The sequence below is a fragment of the Phasianus colchicus genome, chromosome 2 (assembly GCF_987193195.1).
Source record: "Phasianus colchicus chromosome 2, bPhaCol1.hap1.1, whole genome shotgun sequence".
NCBI lineage: Eukaryota > Metazoa > Chordata > Aves > Galliformes > Phasianidae > Phasianus > Phasianus colchicus.
In genome coordinates this window covers 8,232,292-8,250,731 of record NC_143437.1, presented here as the reverse complement: position 1 = coordinate 8,250,731, position 18,440 = coordinate 8,232,292, and the positions used below count along the sequence as shown (strand labels likewise).

Genomic DNA, 18,440 nt, shown 5'->3' with positions numbered 1-18,440 from the left:
CAGCTGTGATTTTATAGCTTTATTTTGACTGACAATTAATGACATCTGTTATGCTAACAGATAAGCATGCCTGTCTGAAGAAACCATAGGCACACACACACACTGTAAGACAATTCCATCATACATCATCATCACAGGGTTAGGCACTCAGACCGTTCAGGTAAAGAGGTGTGAGGTGAAATACACAGGCACTTTTACTTAGTACTGGCAGCATCCAGTCTTAAAAGGTAGTATTAAAAAAACCTCTTAATTTCAGTTGCACCTTCCTTAAGGATACAACCTTTTACGAGCAGCCTAAAAACTTTAAAATACTTCCTGCCCCACTTTCTGTGTCCTCCTCTGTCTCTAGAGCTGCTTTATCTTTAAAAGGGGGGCTAAATAGTGGAAAAACTCACTGTACTTACCCTAGTGTAAGTGGCAGCGCCCAGTCAGCAGTGGGGTAGCCGCAGGAAGCCATCCACACATAGCCTTTTTACTTCCTTCAGGTTCCAATCAATGCACAAATCCATCCTGCAGTAATGGCTTCAGTGAACAGGCGCATTTTAGAAAGTCTCCTCTTCAGCCGGCAGTGCAGAGCTCAGCTGTGAGAAATACCCTGAAACAGGACTGCTCCCTAACAACTCTGAATCCTATATGCAAGCAAAAGACATTTATTCATATAAAGTTCTGTAAAAAAATAAATTTTGGAACAGTATAGTTTTATAGAGAAAAACATTTTCTACAGAGTTCCAACTGCAAGATTTTTTTTCTTTTTATGTTGTACCATCATTAAATAAGGTGGGACACCATGTGAATTCCATTGCACTAGAAGAAATGCAAAGCATCTTTTTAATATAAAGATATACAGAGCATTCTAGACAACTACAGCTGTGTTACAGCTATGTGTTCTTTTGGATTTGGTCCAAAGAAACCTGAGTCTGTTTCCAGAGAGAACGAAAAACATTGCACAGACAGCTGATCACTTGTTTCTTGCTGAAGGACACCGAAAGATCACTCCCTGCAGCTCACTCTGAGCCTAGTTTCCCCAGCTATCAATAGTGTCCTTTCTTGGACTCTGTTCTTCAGTATTCACCTCACAGTCATCACGCTTCTTAGAAGAAAGTCGGTCTGTTGTCAGAGCCAAGCAACTGCTCCCAGTGGATTATCACCTCTTCTGCTCCCAAATTTCAGCCATGTTTAGGTCTAAGTTGTTAAGGCCTTTCAGAGCTTGAAGGTTTCCAGTGTAGAAAGCTACATCTGACGTAACCAGTCTGCATTGAAATGTGCACCAAGGTTAGCACCTGAGCTTAGTGAGTCTACCACCAATATTTTAAAAGACAACGAGAGGTTATTTATGAACCAGGCAACCAGTTACAACAATACATCTTTAAATACTTTGCTTGGATTAAGTATATTAAGCATCAGTTCAAAACTCAGTGCTCTGGAGAAGGTTTATCCTACAAGAGCCAAAGTGTACAACTTGCAATTACTGCCTGATGTAAAAGCTGGTTGTTTGGGAAGGCAGATAAAACAGCAATTTCCAAAAATTCAGCAGGGGGTGACAAAAACACAGGCATGGTAGTTCTAGTTGGAAAGCAGCACCACGTAGGAATAAAAGTTGCATTTCATAGCAAAGAATTAACCAAGATTAACAGTGCTGAACTATTACTGTTATTACAAAAACAAGCATTTTAAGGTAGTTTGAGAATCAGAAAAGCACATTAAAAACTAGGTCAGTGAAAGTTGCTGGAACAACAGCAAGTAAAATTCAGTGTTCGATATTTTCCTTCTCAAATGGCCTTAACTATTTCTTTGGAGTGTATTCTAGAGGAAATAACTGCTGCTGTAAAAGAAAGAGACCTGGGGCATTCATTTCCAGCTGGAGATGAGGGACCCCTCTGATGGGAGGGGGATTGTGCTGGGAAATACAGCACTGGTGTATCAGAGGACCCTGTTCTCAGAAGGGGGCCCTTTTAGGCCCTTAAGCTGCAAGCAATACACAAGAATGAAGGCAGCAGCATGAAGACATGACAGCACATGATTCAGGACAGATAAAACATGCCAAGAACACTCCCTGGGTGCTCAGATTTCACAGCTGGGCTGCTGTAGCCTCACTGCCATTCAGTAAGCTTGTCAGCTTACACCTCTCCTACTAAGCAACTTAGTGTTATCTCCAACTACACCACAAATACAGATAAACTAACTGAGAGGACAAGGATGAATAAGCTCATGCAAAAAAGGAAAGAGTCAATTTGGGCAGAAACCAAAGTATTCCTCATTCCAGCAACGTTTCGGAACATTTACAAACTTGTTTCTCTGACTTCTTCAACCCAAGACAATGCTTTGTTGCATGAGGGGAGGCTGGCTGAATTCAATGCCCAGCTCTTCGACCTCTTAGCAAGCTGCCTGCATTCTCCCATAGTTGCTATGAAAAAGCACAGGCCATGTTCTTCAGTGTAAGAAAACTCTAAACGAATACCAAAACATGGAGTGTGGATGCATTCTCCTATAAATTCTTGCATAAGACAACGCTTGCCCATTTAAATTAATCAGAAATGTGGATACTTACCCATTCTGAGGTCCTCCATCATTGACTACATTTAGGTGGGCCAGCTGCCTTTTCAGATGAAGTTTGTAGCTTGCATTAATTCTTAAAAACAAGATCTAGAAGAAACAAACCAAACTGAATGAGGAGCCATCCCACTGCCTACAGAGAATACATTGCAAACATCTGAACTCCCACTAACCTTCCGTTTCGTTCATGCAATTTCATTTGCTTTTCCCATCTGCCAGGCCTTCCTCCTCCTAGTCTAGCTGGCCATTACAATATACCATAGCATACAGGACAGAACACACTCTTGCTTATTTCTTACATGTTGCACTTAAAGGACAGTTTTATTTATTTTTTCTTCCCTGTTGTCTGAAGCATCTAGAAACTGCTAGAAGAAGAGAATTAATCTTTCTCCTGAACTATAACCATTTAGAGTCTTTTTGTGTTTTTTTTTTTTTTCCAAGAGGAAGTGCAAAAAGCAATCTGAAGGGAACATTTAATTTAGCGTAAAAGAGAAACTACAATTCAGCACATTCAGCGACTCTACCAGTCCTTCCTGTCCTTAGATTTACAACCCTGCAGTAGCACTAACTGCAGCAAAACACTGAGAAAGGCCATCTGGTACAATCTAGCTGAGTAATACATTTGAAACCTTTGGAACCCACCCTCTTCAAGCAGTGTGACAGAAGAATTCCCAACAAGGGCTGTGTGTAGGTTTTGCCGAAACTCAGATTCCCACCCCGTGCAGATAAAGCAGAAGTCTCTCTTGTTACAGAGTGCTCGTGCATTTGCAAGAGAGGTGTCACACGTGTAACACTCACCTGAGTTTGTTCCTCAGGAAGGAGATCGTATATAGCTTCATGCATCTTTGCCATTTGCTTGCAGATATTTCTGAAGCATGCTGAAGGAACAGGAGCTTTCACCTCATACTAGAAATAAAAGCAAAACCAGTTATTCCTTTTTGTCCCCGTAGAACAGTTTATATAGGAGAATTTCCAACAGCCAGTGGAAGCTCTGTGCTGCTGCTGCTGCTGCCATGAATTTCATTTAACTTACCACAAATGGAAAGGGGCACTGGGCATGATCTGTCTGGTGCTATTCACCCAAGGATCATCACACAATCCATCTTTTAGCAATTCCTGCTTTATTTTATAAACACACTCAAACCAGGATGAAATCTGAACATTTCCACTTTCATCTCTAACTAATCTTAGAGCACTCCACCAAAGGAATCCACTCCTCTAAGATTATTTACATCCCTACTCTGGAAAGGGAAGATGGGGAATGTGATTTTTGAAGTACTTGGAAAAACTATGCCGGCAGCAAAGCCAGCACTTCAGGTGCTGATGGAGAGGCTGTGCTGGCATAGGCCTGGGCTAAGCACCCACAGTCACCTTTGCCATCTTAACAGAGCTTTGCACCATTCAGAGGAAGAGCTGACTCACTGGGACTAAGAAACAGGAGGAGATGCTTGCTTGTATAGTAGTCTGAATTGTGAAATAGAACAAAGCTTGCATGAGTGGGAGATGAAACGGAGGAAACGAAATGGGGAGTTCTGAGAAAGCCTTTAAGGAGAAGCCAAACCAGTGACTAACAAGAGAAGCAGCAGAAACACAGTGCTCAGTGCTCCAGGAGACCTGCTCTCCGCACAGCACACAGGACTGTGCCTCAAGACATTAGAATTGGGCAACCCATGACTTACAATTCACCAGTACAGTACAAAGCCAAAGGGAACTGGCAAGCTGCAGCAGTGGCCCCTGTGGGACTACAGACAAACTCCTCTTTGTGACAGGGTAACAGCAGCAGGAGGAAACATGAGCCCAGCGCTGCGAGTAGCTGCCCGTTTTCATCTCCAGCTAAGGTCAACAGCGGGTAACACCAGCAGGGATCAGACAAATCTACCGCTCTTCTTTCCAGACAGTCACAAGGCAGCAAGTTGTAAGAGAAGCTGAGAACTGCACCTGGGTTTTTTCCATGAACACGCACCCTTTCTAATCAATTTAAAAAGAGGGGTTTTTAGAACTGTTACACCATCCCCTTCTTGTTTTAACTCCGTGCCAAAGCCAACAGAGATGTCAGGATCCGTGCACAGCACGTGGCCTCATTTCAGTGGGATGGTGTGAGCATGGCTCCTGCTCCTGGGGCTCAGAGAAACAAAAACAACATGCTCACACTGCCCAAAGACCAGGCCAGCAGCCTAACGACTGGGCTAAACTGTTTCTCTTGTTCAAAGCAGCGTGCCTCCTAGACTGTGCAATTTGGTTTTAAGCCACGCTAGACATGGCACTGCCATGAAACTCACTTGCTCATCCTTTTAGATTTGCACACTTGAAAGCAGATGACCACTTTATCTGTAAGTCACTCAAAGAAGATACTGACATGGTTGTGTGGTTTGCCCGCTTGCTAATTTCCCAAGTTTTTATGTTCATCACTGCCTTCAGCGCCAAGATTTCATCACTGCAGGAACAAGATGAACCAAATTATGGGAAATGTTAGGAAGGGAGGCAAACCAACACATGGTCTCCTCTTCTGTCCTCTGTGGGTAGCATTCACATGAGCCAGGCACTCTCACCCAAAAATACAGGAATATTCACAGTTCTTTTATCCTGCCAGCTCACAAGATGTGAACAGGCTGGAAAGATGGAAGGACAGCAGGGGATGGATACTTAATAATTACCATCAAAAACAAAAACATTGTTACTGACATGCTGTGGGCTAACTTGGTTAGTACTGGTAACCAAAATTCTTGCATTTATCTTTTGCTTTCAAGAGGAAGATGACAAAAAGTGATCAAAAAGCCATGTTTCTACATAGAACTGCTATTTTGTACAGGGAACAGAGCACTGTTTGCATATTTAGAAAAGGGCATAAATATCTTTTTACAAGTGTAAGCACAACAAGAGCATAAGACCCAAAGGAAACCACTAAGCTTTAAGAACTCACATAGTTTCTCCACCAGATCAGCAGGTCCAGCAGACTCCACCTAAGGGCAGTCTCTTCCACAGCCCCAAGGAGTGCAGTGTTCTCTGCTTCTAAGTGAGCCAGGAACTGGATCCTGCCCAGGACCGATCAGTTCAGCTGACAGACACTTGTGAAACACTAAGAGCATTTAATGGCACAGCTATCAGCTCTGCCACACAGCAGGACCCTCTAAGTGCAGACCTGCAGTGCCCAGGCTTGCAGCCCTAGCAATGATTCGATCCCTCTTTGCAAAAAACTCTCCCCCCTCAGCAGATTTTTGTTTCCTCAGCTGCAGGAAATGAGGGATCATCAGGAAGAGCAGGGAAGGGGAACCAGCTTTTGGGGAGAGGCAGGAGATGGCAGCCTGGCTGCAGATGAGCTGTTGGTGGATAGCACTGCCCACAGGAGGAGGGCACTTCAGTTCCTGCATGGCAAAGCATCTGCACCAGCCTGATCACATCTGGTACAGAAGTAAAGGAACAATCTGGGGGAAGGGAGGAGGAAGACGAACAATGCCCATGTGACAAGTGTTGAGACAGAAACGCATGAGTGCAACACAGAGCTTTGTGCACATAGAAAAGTTCCAACAACAACTGATGAAGAAAGTTTAAGATTCATTTGAAACAACTAGGTGCTACAGTGAGACCTCCAACAGCAATTTAGAATGTCTAATTATTTCTGTAAGTCATTACCTTGGATAACAGTTTGTCAAATAAGCTATCCATTATGGCAACGAGCTTTGCTGAGATTTCAGCTATGTGGTCGTGATAATCCTGTAATAAGAGAAAGTAGGTTTTATTTATTATCTAACGACATTCATATTTTTCAGAGCACAACTAAGAAGCAGAACTTCCCGCTTAATTAGGAAATGTCAGAAGAGTTACCTTTGTAATGTGGTCAAAGTGCCTGAGCATGCTAAACTGCTTTGGCTGCAGCCGAGCTTCAAAATGAGCCCTGATAATAGGAATGTAGTGTACGATTAGCTGTAGGCAACGTGAAGAAAGGGCTGTAAATCCAGAAGGGAGAGAGGAAAAGCAATCAGTACACAAGAAGAGTCATTCTGTACAGACTGCATCTCCTTTAACATCTTATGAATAAGATAGATCTAAACACAATTTAACATGCTTTAAAGCAATACAAGGAAGGTGGTGAGCATTTATTTCCACTGGAGGAGCCCACCCAGTGAAGAGGCCACACAAGCACCTGGCTATTCACACCCAGCTGCGGTAACATTCAGAATAAGGGACTAGTTTTACAAGAGGCCTTAAGTGTCTACTTGATATTTGGAGCTCTGAGCACATGCAGACATCAGAGAGATCTCAGAAGACCTGACTTAGCAGCTACCTAACCTCGGCGGTCACATTCCCAGGGCACCAATGTTTCTCCCCCATATGACGTGCACAAACACACTGCCCTGCCAGCACCAAGCTGCCTGCAACCAGGTCCTGCCTGAGTGCCCTCAGGGTTCCCAACATTGAGCTACTCCTGAGCACACAGGGTCAGAACCAGCAGCAGGACATGGTGGTGCCAGTGTGGTCACTGTGCTGGCCAAGCTTGGAGGCAAAAGCTGGACCCAGCTTCTCTCTGCTCATTGTGCCTGCTGCAACAACTATGGCCAGTGACCCTGCGGGGGAGCCTCTGAATCCACCTCCTCAAGCTGACCTCTTAGCTGGTAATCATTGCACCCTGAAATACAGGAACTGAAGGTTGAGGCATTTGCCTCAACCCATTGCCAAAGGCTCTTTATTTCAGGAAACAGTTTAAAACTTGGAGGAGGGGTTCCTTGAGTACAACCCGGCTTTCCTGCAGCATGAAGCTGTGCATTTAGCTCTCCCTCACTTCTGCAGCAGCTGGAACAGTCCAGGCAGATAATTTTGGACTGTCAATTCAGCTGAATAACTGCACAATCTAAAGCTCAAATCTGAGTTTGGATTCAGCACACAAAGCCCTAATTTACCTGGCTGCATGGAGACACTCAACCACATAAAGACTTACTATTTGGTTCACAGCCACCCACAGAAATCATATTGTGTTTTACCTACGTGTGGTTACAAGCCACAGGAGCTGTCTGTGGACACACTGTTCCAAAACAGCACCACAGAGCAGACAGGATGGCACAGCTCAGCAAAACACAGGGGGAGGTTGGTGTCTGGCTGAGCCCTCTGCCTACACCGCCCATCTCTAGACCCAGGCTCTAGACAGCACACACACATGCCAAAGTCACCAGTGGAAGAGTAACTGCAATTTCCCACAGTCAAAACATTTTCATGGCAAACCTGCCAGCCTGTTTGTTTCTCTCACCTAACACAGTGGAGCTTTATAGTCGAAGCATTCTGGTAGACAGCAAAGGGACTGGATGGATTTTCATGCACCTCTTGTACAGGCAGTTAGATTTTGTATGTGTTTTATCCTCAAATAAGCAAGGTTTTATCACCCTATGTTCCATGCAAAGTACCACAACACAAACATAGCTCATCTTTAACAACAAAAAAAATCTACTAAACGCTTTTTAAAATAGGCAGGAGTATAACAGTTGATGCCTTAAATACAGAAACACATACCTAAATTTTTTGTAGTGATTGTTTTCAATCCAACAACTTGCAATGCACCGGCTCCAAGCACCAGCTGGCAACTTCGAGAGTTGAAATACTATGAGACATAAACAAAAAGATAATGAAAACATATGCTGACTATGTATGCAGATGTGTGCTCCCTTCATCAAAAAGAGAAATACTGTTATTAAAAATATATTGTTACATAAAAAAAAAATCTTAAGAGTTACAGTAGAAAGGACAAAGTAAAAGCATAATACCACAATGGAAAACATCAGAAGGATGAGTTTCTACCTCTGGCTCCACACCTTTCACACTGCTTACCATACAGAAAAAACTTGAAAGCATCAATCTCACTACTGGTGAGGTGGCTGAATTTGCGTTACTTACACCACAGAACTTGGAAATCTAAGAAACGCCACACAGAAAGCATTAAGTCATGTCAAAAAGCAGGGGTTGAGGAACTTCAGGTATATTAGAAGACTTGTGACTTGATCTCCTAATGTAGCTCCAGGAGAGAAATGTTATTAAATGGACGCAGGCAAACAGGCTCTCTGGGACAGTAAGAGAGCTCCTCTTAGCATATTCTGTCCTAGGAATTCTGTTTCTTGGCCCAGCTCAAGACCCAAGCCACCCCAGACTGGGTTGCACGATGCAGTAGAGATGGAAAAGCCATTGCTGTTGTCCCTGATCCCTGCTCTAAAGGGACAGCAGGAATTTCAGGGCTCACATTTGAACACAGCTATGCTGGTGGCATGGGACTGCAAATCAGGAGGCTAAGCCCACCAAGAACTGACTGTTTTTCCTGTACCTGAAGAAAGATTCACAAGTAATTGTGGCAAGACTGTCCTGCAGCTTCTCTCTGCAACACAGAGCATTTCCTTCACACAGAGTTCCTAATTTACCTTTTTTCTGGGGGGGGGGGGGGGGGGGGGAAAGGGGTTGTCACTGTTCTGCTCCACAGCTCCTGCTTCACAATAACATGAGAACAAAACCCAAAATTTCAAGCTTCCCTGTGTAAAAACAAGAAAGAATTTTTCTGTCTACTGCCTGAAGCTAGTCACAGAACTCAGGACTACAGAGGATGTACTGTGAATGGAGTGGGGCCAGAAGAGCAACTCAGACCTAGTACTAACAGTGGAACCAGAGCCGCACGTGGCTCCTGATCTGACAGTGGCATCACCTACTCTGCTTTCAGGTAGTGGTCAGGATGTGAAACTGTTTGACATTCACTTCCTCTCTTCCTCCTGAAAAGCAGGACCTTTTCTTGTGCCTCCTGGTGGACTTTGGAAGTAGATCCACTGAGCCAAAGACAGACATCCTACACAGCCTCAGCCCTCTGAGGTATTTAGCTTAGGTTAGAGCAACACCTCCTCCTTGTGACTGTTTGGAGGAAAGTATTTCTGCATTCTGGCACCATGGCTACAAACCTTCTCATCTGTGCCAGCTTAACTCCAGTGATGATAGCTGTGTTTCTGTTCACTCACAGGTATCATTTCACTCTGGTTACAGCCTAAGTTTCATCATCAAGGAACCACTTTACAGCTTCCAATCACTGATACTCTTGCTACCTTCAAAACCTGCTAGCTTTGACAGTTGTCAAATAAACAGTAGTGACCTGCAAGGACACCTTTCAGTGGCCCTTATTTTGTCCAAAGCATAAAGAAATGTCCTTTTGTTTTTGCTAGCTGTCCTTGTCACCTCTCTGATGGTCATCTCACTGCCACAGAGACAGGAACGACAACAACTGAACTGCACGTGATGTTTGGGTACCAAGCAATAAAATATGAATCGTTTATCTTGAGCAATAAAAAGAAATGGAAGGGAGAAAGAAGTAACACAGATGCAGATGTGCTCAAGTCTGAGGCAGCTGCTGCTGTTCTGCCTGCCTGCACAAAGGTGCTGCAAGTCCTGTGTGAAGCAGCAGATTTAGTAAAAAGAGGAACATCCCCAGTCCCAGACTGACTGGATTCTACTTGAATGGCATTTAAGAGGGAAGGTTTGTGGATGAACACAAATGATGACTACAGGAAGCATTCCTGTATCTGGTTATTCAGATAAGGACCACCAATAGAAGGATACTATTTAAAGGCCCATCTCCCCAGGTACGTTTCCATCTCTTTCAGCCTGCTGTATGTAAAATATACTTGCAGCCATAACAAACACTGGAAGATGGGATTTCAAACCATCCCTGGTGAACGAGAAGAACAACATCCTTCCAGACACAGCAAATTGCACCTTAAAGGCCTACCTTATGGCACAGTAACAAATGCAATTGTTTCTCAAGTTGTAAAAGCACGTGAAACATTAGAGTAAGACATGTTCACTGCCCTGAATACTCTTAACTGGCACAGCTAGCACATTTGGACTCATACCTTCAGTAAATCAGACAGGCGGGTGAGCATGTCGGTGGTGATGGAAGGAATGTTATCCACGCACTGGCAATACTCCAGGATTATTCTTATTAACAGCAATACTGTCCTACAAGAGAGGAAACAGCCAAATCCGTTATCTATGTGCACAGATGATGTCAAAAAACAACAAGCAGGCCAGTCATACTGACAGAAAGCCACCTAATGCTGGAGATTATAGTGTTGAACATGCCCTTTAACTGATCTGAGGTAAAGGTGGAACAACAACAAAAAAAGATACATAAAGAATACCTGTTTCAGGGGGGAATGTGTAGAAAAAGTACTTAATAAACAAGTAAGAAAACCTCTGGTGTTCATTAGCATAACTTTTTCATCTCCAGAAATAATTACTGTGGAACTAGAAGTCTTCATGCAGATGTCATCTGGGGAAAAATGATGTCATCTAAAGCTCCTCTCTTATAATATTGTTTAACTGGCCAACTTCAAGCAAGCACAGAAAAAGCATAGCCTATAGAAAGCAGTAACCACTGAAAAGGATGCAGTGGGTACTGAGGAGCCAAAAAGAGGTCAGTTGCTGCAAATAAACATCTGGAGAATCCTGGGGGAACATATAGGCTTTTTTTGGTGAATGCATTTGATTAAATGCAATGAATTGTACGTAACAGTGTGCAGAACAGCATTTTGCACCAATGTGAATTGGTTCACAGAGCTAAAAATAAAGTTTCAAATGAGCAGAGACTAACTATCAAACACACAGTCTAGTGAGCAAACTTCATCCTTTGAAGCACGTTCAAACGTTGACTTGAAATTCTCTTTTGCAGTGATATCAGCAGGCTGGCACTGAAGTTTTGAGCCACCAGCTTCTGTTTCTAATTGAACAACGGCGCATCATCATGAAGCAACTTACAAAACAAGAGCTGGTCAAAGTCTTTATGTAGATCAGTACTTTTCCACTTAAGTTTGGGGTAAATTACGTTAGGACTCTGGAAAGTGAGATCTTCCAGGTTTTACTGCCTTCTAAAAAACCAAACACTCCCAGGCATATTTAACACTTAAGCCTCTCATCTTTGGAAAGACAGAATGCTTCTGAATGAAAGAAATACAGGAGTGCCACATATTTTAAAATATCATTGATATAGCCAGCTGCAAGAAACTACTTTCAAACCCAAAGCAATCAGGCTACCAAGAAATATGGATTGCAGCTTCTGAGATAGCCTTATCTTCTATTTTTTATTCTGAGTAAAATAAGGAATCAATCAGTACAGGATCTGTGTATTTTCCCAGAGACAATCTATATTGTGAGAAATAAAAACCACATGCTATAACAATAAATCTATATTTTCATGAACAAGTGTTTTCATGAGAAAATTGCAAAAAATCAACTGAAACTGTAAATTTCAGTCCAGTCTTTCAGAGAAAAAACAGTATTTTAATAATACAGAATAGCTTGCAATGCTTCAGGAACTAAAAGGAAACTAATCTATGTAAGGGAAGGTTTTCTTTCTATTTAAATAAAACACTTGCCAACTAACCCACTGTTAAGGGAAAAGTGCCACTTACCCAACTGTTGCATATTTTTGTCCTTCAACAATAAGGAACTCAGTTGGCTTCCTTTCTTCAGCACCTAAACATTTTAGCAATAAAGGAAAAGGATGAGTTGACCTAAGAACTAGTATAAAAAAATGCTAGTTTCTAGAAATCAGGCACTCCCTTGCTCAAGTTTGAAACCACTGAATCAATCTTTGGAATACTGATCCATTTTAAAAACTGTGTCACTCATTACAATTAATAAGCAACCTCACTGGTCATATCTATTGGAATACAGATGGGATTTCACAGATGGGATCAAAAATCCTCCAAAGTCATTACAGATTTAGAAACTTCAAATACAACATGTTAGAAACACAAGAAAAAAAGCAGAAAAAGCTATGAGGTTTTCTACTGTAGATTCTCCAGTGATTTGCTATGTATATTAATATTTTACCTTCAAACCACTTTTTCCCTCAGGCTCCACAGCAGAAGCTCTTACTGATGCAGTGTTTCATGCTAAATTTGATGCTCTCAGTTTCCTATCTTGAAGAAGGCTGCAAGAGTTTCTTTAGGAGGAATGGCTGACAAGCACTGGAGTTGTGTTCCATGATTTGTGTATTGCCTAGTACCTTCCATCCCTTCTGCACTCCTTTTGAGGGGCAGACAGGGCTTATGCACCATGACATAACTGTATTCTCACTTACTGCCATTTTCCTTCCCCTCTGGGTAAGCTTTCTCCCCTTTCTAACTGTTCACAGACATTTATCGCTGCAGTATTAGATGAGAATCCCCACGAGGTAAGAATACATTATGCATTTCCATACTGCATGCGGGGAAACAAAGCACAAGGAGAAAAAAGTGACTTGTCTGAGGTCAAACAAGGTTTCTGTGGCGAGGTAAATAATTGAACGTACATAAGTTTTCACTTCCATGAGCAGCCATACAGAATGCTGTCTTTCACTTGAACAACTGGCAGATGAAGCAGTGGAAAGGTGCAAAGCACTTCATAACACAAAGGAAGCTGAACACATGCACATGTTCCCTGTTCCCTTGCAGCACTTCAGTGAAAAAGTAAATTTATGCACGGACTGCAAGTCTCTACACTGGGAATACTACTGGGAACACAGCTCCCTTCCCGTGCTAACACTTAAGTGGGTATTCAAATGGAAAAAAACCAAACTTTTAAAGTCAGTCCAAGTTTCAACACCGCTAACATGAAAAAAAGTGTCAGTTTCCTTCCTTCTGATGTCACAATTGTGATGCAGGAAAAAGCACAGAGCAGAATATGTCCATCAACATTCAGCAGCACCATCTGCAGATCACACGTTTAGATTCTGCTAATGGTAGAACTGCAAGATACCTGTTGGTTTTTTTTCAGGGAGAGAAATTCTGCCATCTGACACAGAATCAACAAGATCCTGAAACTCGGCAGGAACTTCAGCTTGCTTCCAGCGCTCGTTGTCCAAGAGTAGGCTTAAGTTACAAAGACAAAAGAAAGGAGGATGAGAAAACAAAATACCTTGTCTGGACACCTCCCTTGCCTGTAGTGCTGCTGAATCAAACCTACAGTAATATAAAAAGAGCCAGTGGCCCAAAATGTTACATCACCAATCCTCATTAGAAAGAGCTACCCAATGCTTAGCAGTAGCAAACCAGAACAATGCCCTTTTGGCCTACAGATCTTACAGTCTGTTCATTCAAACTGTCACAGAGTACAGACGATCCCAGTAAGGAATAAAAGTCCTTATAAGATCAATGCCACTGAAACAACATGGAAATACTGGAACTTTTGATGCTTTTGATGAATGAGAACAAAAGGACTTTGTATGTGTTACTGGGAAGACTGTTTCCCATTATGGGTTGGATTTTTCTGGTGTGGGGGTTGTTTTTTTTCCTTGTTTTTTCTTGGAGGTTCTTCCCTTGCCAACTAATTCCTGAGATAGAGCAACCCCATCCTCCAACATCACTTCCAAGTTCTTCCTGTAGCTACAAGTTGTCCTTATTTACTTAACCATAGAACAATCCAGCTTAAAGAAATTTTACTGAAAATTGTAAAAGCCTAAAACAATTGAATATAATTGTGTTTTAAAATGGCTGTCCAGCCTGCCCCTCCTAAGTACAACAAAGTTATGAGTGATCCAGGCAATGAAAATTTGTGTTTTTATATGAAAGATTTGTGTTTTCCTGGTGTAGAATTGATAAAAATTATGCATATAAAAACATGAAGGTCTTCTACGCAGAGATACCTTAGCTTTGTCTTCCTCTCCTCATGGAACCTATTCACAAATTTATTGGCTTGACTTTGAAGTGCTCCTCGCAAGGACATACTTTTTCTGCCACAGATCTGCTCAGTATCTAAGATAAAGCCTTCCATCAAGCGAGAAAGAGCAACAAACTCATTGGAATTCAGCTTCTCTAGGAAGCCACCCTGTATGCAAAGAAACCCAGTGTAAGGAGACATAACACCACAAAAATTCAGAGAAGACAAGAATCAACTAGTCAGCACATCTGAGGGCTAGCAGTATTTTAAAGGCACATTCTTATATCCTACATGGGACAGAGTAGGGAGACTGTAGTATAAGCAGCTGTCTTGTCATAGATTATGCATTCTCTTCATGGAACTTCAAAGACAACGAGTCAGAATATTAAAAAGAAAAAGAAAAGCAGCGAAACTCAGTTATTTTACAATGACATGATACATTAAAGCTTGGGTGCTCTGGGCAGTAATTAACATAAGTGACTGTGGAAACAATTACTTAATACCAACTGAGAAAGCAATCTCAGGAGTCTTACTCATTAAGCCAGTAACTTGTAGTAACATCTCATTGAGGATGAGATTTCACCAGCAGCCTGATCCAAGCTCCTTACCTTTGCTCTTGCCATGAGGAACTTGACTGAACGATCATGGCAGATATCAGAAGCATTATACAACAACTCTTGAATGTTGTTTGCCAGCCTGCCCAGTTCCAGTTCAGTCAACTTCATGTCATCGCTGATCCTACAAATGACAGAACCATTTGCTTGAACATCAATTCATGGAAAACAGTGTTTCTGCTCGCAATTCCAAGGAAGAAAGAGCTTTGCAAAAGCTGTCAAACATAGTCAGTTAATCACCAAAGCCACTCTGTACAGATGGGACCATCTAAGCTGCTGTCAATGCCACGTCAGCCCCTGTGACAAGCAAACATGAAACCAAACTGTCCTTATATTTTAATATCCTAATTACTATTACTTAAGGAAGAAACCACACAACCATTACTAATACAATAAATACTGATGTTTATTGATCTAAACATCACCTAGCTCCCATAACATTTGAGCATCACAAACGTATGATGGATAAACACAGTATTTTATTCCCAATGCAGGTGTAAGATCTACCATAAATGCTCTGTGCTCTTATGACTGTAGTTTATCAGCCATCATTCTGCTACCTTTTTACCCTTCAGGTTCCTAAGCTTGTCTTTTAAAAATAACTTTGTGGCTTGTCTTGTGAAACAAGCACATAAGCACAGCTCTGTCATTCACCTACCCAGCTAAGATAACAATCTTCTGGTCTAGCCTGGCTGCTAGTGCTGACAGCATGAGATGAGGGAGATAACCCGGGACACAACAGCACACCCACTGGGCTAGCAGTACCCTGATTGTATAATGAATTACCCTTCTTCCAACGTGGAGTAAAGGTACAAAGGAAAACAAAGAAGGGGTGAAGCAAGTCCATTTCTGAACAAAGTTTCACAATCAGCCTCAGGAATGCTTTTGTTGCTTGAGAGCTCCATCTGTGTGGTTTATTTTTAGCTAACCTCTCCAGACTGGCTGGGATCTTGCTCCCTCCTCCTTCCTCTCTCCTCACTCTAACCCCATGGACTCATCTTCACATTGCGTCTTTCTCCCAACACAGGATGAGTGTTGGGACATGCAATAGCCTGAATCTGCTTCAAGTGCAACAGATTTAATTTAAATTCGTTGTGATTTGGAAGAGGAAGGTCCCCAACAAAAATGACACAGGGATAAACACTTGAGTACCAACCAGCAGGAGTGAGCAGACAGCTTGCTGCCTCACTCTGCTGAAAGATAGAGATGGTATTTCAATTCTGCTTCATAAAACTGTATCCAGACATGCTGGGTTTTGAAGTGGTTCACAGCTGAACCCCACACATTCTTTCAAAAAAGTAGCTTATGACAGCCATAAATAAGAAATGCACAGAACTTTGTCAAGAATATTACAGTTGTGCAGTCAAGCATACCACGGGGCAGCACTGCCTATGTTACCAAAGTCTTGAGGTGTACAAGCTGACCACAAGCAGTAGATTTTCTCTAGAATTCATCAAGACGTATGCCATGAAGTCATCTTTAAAACAGAATAGAAAAAGTAGCCACAGTAAATGTGTGCAGGGAACAGATGCCTCAGTCAACTAAGGCCAAGACAAGCGATCAGTCTTCTTTCATGTAGGGTAGACTTGCATCTCCCCTGCTTCTACAGAAGCAGGTTCCCCAGCAGAGCAGACAGGAGAAGGACAGGATCAATCCTTGTACCACTATATATAAAGAGTTGAAAACAAAGCTAACCAAGCAAATTTGATTAGGGACAGTGGCAATCTATTTGGATGATGGTGGTGGAGAGCCACTCACTTACCTAGAAAAGCACACTCCTCCAATGTAACTTTTGTAGCACACAACCCCCAGCTCCCAACACCCTGCTCCTGACAGCTGGGGCAGGTATTGCATGTACTCACATCATCTCCACTCCTGGAGTAACAGACGACGTTGGCTCTTTGCTGGATGAAGAGTCTGTAGTGCACTCTGGTTCAGAGACTGAATCGCTGCTACAGGGCTCGCTGTTGGGAGAAGTGTTTCTCTGAGAGGTAGTGTCAGCTGCTACAAGTGGGAGGTCCCCCTCGCCGAAGGCGTCGCTTATAAACATGCCTTCGTGAGTCAGGTAAGCCACTTCTGTGTCCAAGGGACTGTCTTTCACAGAGTTCTTTTGCAAGGTGTCCTCCAGGTCTCTGGTTCTTTGGTTCTTGTCTAGAACCAAGAGAACCACGCTACGGATAGTATTTAACGTTGCCTAGAATCAAATATAACTTTTATTACAAAAAAAGACCCAAAACCCTGTACCATACGCCTGCACTGGGAAAAGATTTTCTTTTACCCACAAAAGTCTGACTAAATCCCGGCTTTATTTCCTACTGTGCAATTAGCATTCAAAGGCAGACCTATCGTCTTTGATGGTAACCTATATCAGATGTTTCTGAGAACAGTGAAAGAAACCTCATTTGGAGCAATCTAACACATACAAAAGTCCTGTCCTAATCCCCAGCAGCCCGAGATGGATGTAATCAGGCTACAAGAGGTATTATCTCCTTCCCAGTGCTCTCTTTGTTAGCACTAATCATTTTTACCCTGGATGGTGATATTCACATATCCCTCTTTCAATCAAGTTTGAATTCTATAATCAAAAGGAACACCCATAAACTTCAAATGGAAAGTAACTTCATTCTATCTCGTGTCTGAACCAGCTACATGAAAATCTTGGCAAATTAATGCCTTACCTTTATTCTCTTGAGGAAGATAGTAAACTTAGAAAAAATATCCTTCAATAAATCAAACCACTGAGGAAAATTCATCATTCTTATCTGGTCTGCAAGCCTAAAAAAAAGAGCAGTATTTGGTAAACAGCAAGTATTTATTAACCATGCTGACGACAGGCATATCAAGAACAAAAGCAAGCTCTAAATGGAATTGTAATTGTAAGGAAAACTGTGTAGACTTATCTAGCAAGACAGCAGACATCACCTAAAAAACCGTCCTGACTAACACAGTGTATGCAAGCGGAATGGAGAAAGAGGCATAGAAAGATAGATCATGCTAGAAAAACAAAAGCCTTGCTTATGCTCTTCTAGGGCTCTTTTCCCAGAAATAAGTGTGTGTTACCATGAAGGGGAAGATGGGGAGTTAATAATATTTTTACAAAAACTGAGACAACAAGAAAACAAGAACAAAAATACTTTGCAAATATTGCAACAGCTGTGTTATTAAGTTCATTTTGCTACATTGCAATGAGATCACTTTTATTAAAGTCAGCTGTTTGTAGCAGAGGGCAGAAAATTCATTGACTGAACATGAGTTAAAACCCTGTAACAAAGAGTTAGGATCCAACTGCAGAATGGTGAACACTGAAATAAATCTTCAACGTTTAAAAGTGATGCTGCGCCCAGTCTCTCAGTCTCAGCACAAACACCATGCAGATTTTGCTGCTCACTTTGCATTTTCAACTGCTCTGGCTTTACTGTCTCGGGGTAGCCCTTTGCTGATCCAAATGAGTCATAGAGCTGCAGGAAAACAAAGGCTGGTGGGGCCCTCAGGAGCTGGGACCTCTAAAGATCCCACATCCAACCTCTGCTTTCTCTTGTGCCTGCTGCCCCTCATCCTTCCTCTGCACACCTCCACAAAGAGCCTGGCTCTGTCTCCACCTCTGCCATCTCTCTCCCATGG

At 42.3% G+C, this 18,440-nt stretch overlaps 1 protein-coding gene across 2 annotated transcripts in view; it reads right to left on the bottom strand.

The window, feature by feature from the left end:
* Positions 1-6: 6 nt before the first annotated feature.
* The window catches only part of VPS54 (VPS54 subunit of GARP complex), a 43,759-nt gene continuing 25,325 nt past the window's right edge, over positions 7-18,440 (bottom strand). For both annotated transcript variants that reach the window (XM_031599253.2, XM_031599260.2), the window contains exons 12-24: positions 17,498-17,594; positions 16,682-17,013; positions 14,814-14,943; positions 14,192-14,373; positions 13,306-13,418; positions 11,976-12,039; positions 10,419-10,524; positions 8,053-8,140; positions 6,376-6,497; positions 6,184-6,264; positions 3,352-3,459; positions 2,549-2,643; positions 7-1,250 (exon numbers count right to left, since the gene is read on the bottom strand). In XM_031599253.2, coding sequence (XP_031455113.1) covers positions 1,145-1,250; positions 2,549-2,643; positions 3,352-3,459; positions 6,184-6,264; positions 6,376-6,497; positions 8,053-8,140; positions 10,419-10,524; positions 11,976-12,039; positions 13,306-13,418; positions 14,192-14,373; positions 14,814-14,943; positions 16,682-17,013; positions 17,498-17,594 — 1,624 coding nt within the window. In that variant the 3' untranslated portion in view covers positions 7-1,144. The remainder of the gene's footprint in view (positions 1,251-2,548; positions 2,644-3,351; positions 3,460-6,183; positions 6,265-6,375; positions 6,498-8,052; positions 8,141-10,418; positions 10,525-11,975; positions 12,040-13,305; positions 13,419-14,191; positions 14,374-14,813; positions 14,944-16,681; positions 17,014-17,497; positions 17,595-18,440) is intronic.